General features: G+C 34.7%; 1 protein-coding gene across 1 annotated transcript; it reads right to left on the bottom strand.

Annotated features, from left to right (window-relative positions):
- Nucleotides 1-1,225: 1,225 nt before the first annotated feature.
- On the bottom strand, nt 1,226-4,520 carry LOC100748374 (trypsin-7-like). Its single transcript, XM_012388186.2, has 7 exons — nt 4,421-4,520; nt 3,644-3,750; nt 3,465-3,574; nt 3,210-3,348; nt 2,454-2,567; nt 2,196-2,379; nt 1,226-1,999 (listed from the first exon to the last, which is right to left on the bottom strand). Exons 1-7 carry the CDS (start codon nt 4,503-4,505, stop codon nt 1,896-1,898), a joined length of 843 nt encoding a protein of 280 aa, XP_012243609.2. The 5' UTR covers nt 4,506-4,520; the 3' UTR covers nt 1,226-1,895.
- Nucleotides 4,521-5,482: the final 962 nt, after the last annotated feature.

Genomic DNA, 5,482 nt, shown 5'->3' with positions numbered 1-5,482 from the left:
ATATAAGCTATATAAGATTCAAAATCGTTGAATTCGACTTTACCTTTTATCGTTCTTCAGTTGAATATTCGAAATCGTACGAACCTTAACATTACAATTAATTTCCTTTTCTTGGAACGTTATTTGATAAAAGATCGCTATCAACCCCGGAAAAATAATTCTCAATAACAAAATCAAATATAAAGAATAGTTGCATCTTGTCTTGTACACAATTTTCTTCGTTCTTATATGTTTACCTAATTTCCTTCTTCTTTTCCCAATTCTTTACCAATCTCGATTACTCGCGTCCATTACCTTTTACCATTAATTATGACGTCGCTTGAACTGTCAAAGGAAATGATAATCCAGCGTTGATTTATTTTAGCTTCTCGCGTATCCGTATCCTGAACGAATATGACCACTGGATCGCGGAATAAAAATAACAGTCGAACGGATGACGGTGCAAGCAGCCAGTGACAGAAAAGTTATTGGATCGTGTCTGCGGTTTAATAGGATTATTGCAATGGCCAGTCGAAAGCTATCAGCTCACGCCGCGACGTCTCGAGGAGGTTCGAAATTAAACATTTCTTTCTCTCTCTCTTTCTCTTTCTCTGTGTCTTTCCAATGTCATCCTGGGAAATGTTTCTCTTCTCGGCTTATACGGATTTCTATCAGTTTCCCTGCAGAAGAGCATCGATATTTTGTCTCGTACGTTCTACACTCTGCTTCGATAAATCTCTCGACACACAGAATGTTTAAAACATTCTATTTCTCAGCAAATTTTCTCCCGCTTTTTTTCGAAACACCTCGTATATCTTCATAATTCTTGTTGAAGTTTTATTGATTTTCTAATAAGAAAAATGTTCGTACAAATTCACTAGATTGTAAAAATATACAGGGTATTTCTTGCTTTTCTCAACACGTTGTAGGAACATGATCTAAAGACGAAAAAGGAGGAAAAGAAGTTACATGGGGTTTAGCTGAAAACATTTTATTACAAAGTTACAATCAAATGTTAAGTGGAGCATAAAATGAATCTATACGTATTACGGAATACAAAAAATCTACCGTGTTTATTCTATCCGTTTTTATATTTTAATATTTTATATATTAATTATATATTAATCCGTTATTATATATTAATTATATATTAAATATTAATATATAATTAATCCGTTTTAATTTTATATATTAATATATTTTATATATTATTTTATATATTAATCCGTTTTATATATTATATATTAATATCTCGTATCTTCAAACAATTTGACACAACTGATACCTAATATACTTAATTTCTCGTATAAAAATGACATATTTTTGCGATGCCACTGTTGATAGGGATTAGACATCGATAATATAGAATTTATCGCATCTTGGATTTCTCGAAAATTTTTGCAGAATATCAACATCCGACTGAGTCATCTATCAACTTTCTAAATATTTTGCAATACAGAATCCGTTACTTTGTTGCAATATCCATTGCATGCTACGTTCAATATTTGCTTATGACTTTCTAATAAAGCGTTTGCAGCCAAGCTTCGAGTAAAATTCTTTTCATACTCTCGCACGAGAAAAGCGGAAAACAGAGAAAATCGTCACGTATATCGTGCAATTATATATACAGGATATATACATATTTTATTTTACAATACATATTTTATACAGTGATATTACTCATCGATGATACCATACATTTACCTCTCCTGAAAAATTAATTCACATATTCTCCATTATTTTAAAATGCGTTTCAAATTCAAGACGTTTCGAAGAAGACTGTTCTACTATAAAATCTACGGGAACTTGAAATTCTTTCAGAATATCACAAAGGAAGCTGCATTACAATGCAGCAAATATTACAAGTGAGTCGTAATATATCCTACATCGCGTTACGATCTCGAATACACGGGAAATCAAGATATACTGGTTATGTCGGTGATCCAATCTTTCAGTTCTGCTATAGCTGTAAAAGCAGTTGGATACTGCCTGTCGCATGATCGACTCCAGGATACCACCCCTGTAAATGTCAACAACGTCGCTCATAATCGATAAACGTGTCGAATATCGAAATGAGACACGATTGATATTGATTTAAAATAATTAAAACACACGGCTGAAGAAACAAGCATGTTCAAGAATGGATCAGTCAAACAGAATGTGCTCCATATTATGAAGAAAAGGGAGATCAAATTTTAACGAATATTCAAACTCACCGAATAATGTGCCCTGAAAAATGAGAGGCGAGCCAGAATCCCCAACGCAGGGTCTAGCAGTGTCCGATAAGGCACAAAACATCCTGTTGGTTAATAAGTCACCACCACTAGCTTCCTCACAGTCCTGGTTATTAATTTTCCGCATCGTACTATGCAAAAGTACGTCCGAGACCGGACCGAATAACTGTAATAAACGGCAGCGTTCCTATATTCTGTTTCGAAACACGTTAATCCGAAAGTTTTTCAGATTGTAGTTACCTCGAATATACCCCAACCGAGAACTTTAACCAGCGAATCGTCGTCGATCATCGAATGTGTTTTGGGCAATTTAATGGGCTGCTTCGTGCTATCGTAAGTTATACTGTCGGACAGCTACGTCAGAAGAAATATTAGTGTAGTATATGTTGCAGGAAATAATAAATGATAAATGTAATCGATGATTTATTTAACGAGGTGAAAGCGAAATATCTGTCGAATAATTCATTTTATTATTACTGAATTATTATCACATCTTTTCAAGATGTTACTAGATTCTTGTTTGACTTTAGGATTTATTTAAGGGAGATTCAAATTCAACGAAATCGAAAATCACGATAGACGAAATAGTCTTCAATGGCCATGAATAATTAAGAGTGTAATCTCCGATAGATTCTAACGTTTAAACTGTCTGTTTCTGCTTAATGCATTGTGACCATGCTAAATACCATTTCACGGTGTTCAAACTGATTCAATTTAAACTGATAAAATGAATCACAGAATTAAAATACACATTTACGATTACGAACGAAGATAACTAACAGCAAAGTGCACATTACAACCGATACGAAGTTTCATTTTTAACAAAAATATCAAAGATGTAAAAAAACTAATTTTGGAAGTAACGAATCGATTATTAATTACACCTTTTGATACGTTCTCCGCTTTCAACGTTCGTTTCGATGATATCTTGACACTCGTAGCGGTCACTAAATAGCGATGACACGTACAGTAACGCGACAAGCGAGAATGTATTACCTCAACGAGACCAACGTCGTAGTCGTAATTAATTGCGTTAAAAGCGGGATGTATCACGACGCTTTGGACACCATAAATGTCACCACCCTCGTAATAACGCGACGTGCCCGCTCTCACGTGAAATGCCTTCACTTCTACCCTGTAAAGCGATAAGGAAAAGGAAATGAAAAAAAAAAGAAAAAAAGGAAAGACGCGTGTACGAATCGTGTGCACATGAAAATCGTTCGTCGAGAATGCGGTATGTATTAATCTTGCCTGAGAGCGCACTGCGCCGACGTTATTATCCACTTTTCCCCGACGATACCGCCGCCGCAGAAATGCTCAACTTGGTGACCGAAAAACGTACCATTGTTCTGCAACGAGACCTGCGACGAGAGGCAACGATTTTCTAAATGCCAAATCGACCGTGAAGATCGATCGCACGTTATACTAACCGCAAATGGATATTCCTCTATGGCGACCTTCTCCCCTCCAATAATCCTGGATTCTGCCGGTCCCGGGAATCTCGCTGACTCCGAGACGATTCTTTTTTCGTAATCGGCTGTACAACATTCAAATCAGACGAATCGTTTAATGCGTTTCGCGCGATATCGATACGTTGATAAGTTCGCTCGGTTAATTCCTTTGATACGCGCTCCGCATAACTCTGTTTCCTTTCGCGTCTTTCCATTAATTTTCTTAATTATTTGCAGAAAATATTAATTTGATTACGCGGAAGATAAAGTTACGATACATTTAATTGAAAGTTTAAGGGATATGGAAAATATGGATCTAGTCACAATTTCTGCCTCCAACGGACAAAATGAAATATTTGTTAATTTCGAAAAAGATACCTCTATATCCTACCTATGTTTTATGCAACTAACTAGAAGAATTAAACACGATAAGAAAATTGAATGTTGTAACTGTTGCGCCGATACTATAAAAAAATTAAAACGAACATCTGTTCAACATAAACGTAAACATAGTACACATAATTACTAACTGTTCACTTCGTTTTATTTAAAGACACAATGTATCTTAATGAATCGCTACACACATGATATACCTAACAATTCGTTAATAATCAACACGTTAATTTATTATCGGAACATTGATCGAACTTAATTGGACAAATTTTCAAATAATCTTTCGCAATCTTTCAAACTTGCCATCTTGCGGAAAATATATAACGCAAATAGTATTAATTATAAAATAAACTTCACTCGAACCATATGTGGAAACTGCACAGAATATCGGCGAACCAAAGGCAATCAAGAACAGCGAAGCGTACATCGTTGCAACGTTTGAGGTCATCGAGGGAACCGGGTGTTCCTTATAAAGCCGCAAGTACGTAATTTCTGCATAAACAATGCATCCCCGGAATTACTGTCTCTTTCTTGCATTTATCGGCAGACTGCTAATGCTTTGACATTAAGGCTAAGGCTGCGATATTAAGGGCTAAATCGTCATTCATAACAAACGTGTTTTCCGCGTATAATTAGAGAATGGCTCAAGTTATTAAGATAACGCTGAGAAAAAGATCCGTTGGTCGCTCTATGTCGCAACATGTCATAAATTGGATGCTTTGGTAGAACCCATGCTTATAAAATTCTGATGCTTGTTTAATCTAATCGGACAAATATTGATATTACGTCGTTGTACAGACTATTTGCATTATTAAATGGAAGCAGCTCTTTCTCGATTTGTTATAAAAATGGAAAAGTATAAAGTTTTACTGTTTCTTATACATAATACAGTAACTTGAATAAAATTTTTAAATCTGTTATGCTCTTCGAATAACGATAGGCAGAAACTGAAATTGATAATTATAATTTCGTGTAAATGAATTAACTAAATGAAACCGGTTGGCCGAACACAGTATACAACATAATATTACTCGATATTACTAAAATCCAAATGAAGAAATTTCTTTTGTACTGCTCTCGATGGATTTTATAATCGATAAATGTATTCATTATAAAATTTGGAAAATATTTACTTGACTCTTATACCTCAATGTCTTCGAGCTGTATTGTATTCGTTCCAATACTTATTTTCAGACAGCATAAGAAAAATCATAGTTAACAATATAAAAATATACCTACATCGCTCAATGAAATTTATAAATTTATTCGCAAATGTACGATTTACGAGAGAAACTGTGAAAACTGTTATCGAGTTATAAATAGCTTTTCATTTAAAATCTTCATTTGCCCCATTTTTGAAACGACACGTTAGGGTCCTTCGTTTGATCGAAGATGATGTTATCGGCGATAGGAAAAATCGTTTTT

Source organism: Bombus impatiens, unplaced genomic scaffold, assembly GCF_000188095.3.
Source record: "Bombus impatiens unplaced genomic scaffold, BIMP_2.2 scf_0537, whole genome shotgun sequence".
Taxonomy (NCBI): domain Eukaryota; kingdom Metazoa; phylum Arthropoda; class Insecta; order Hymenoptera; family Apidae; genus Bombus; species Bombus impatiens.
This window is presented reverse-complemented; position numbering and strand designations above follow the sequence as displayed.

Excerpts from the sequence above, each read along its gene's own strand:
- LOC100748374 (XM_012388186.2), bottom strand. The coding sequence starts at position 4,505 with ATGACCTCAAACGTTGCAACGATGTACGCTTCGCTGTTCTTGATTGCC. Across the intron at positions 2,568-3,209 it reads ACGACGTTGGTCTCGTTGAG|CTGTCCGACAGTATAACTTA; the intron begins GTAATACATTCT and ends CTTCTGACGTAG. Across the intron at positions 2,380-2,453 it reads TCGGTTGGGGTATATTCGAG|TTATTCGGTCCGGTCTCGGA; the intron begins GTAACTACAATC and ends CGTTTATTACAG.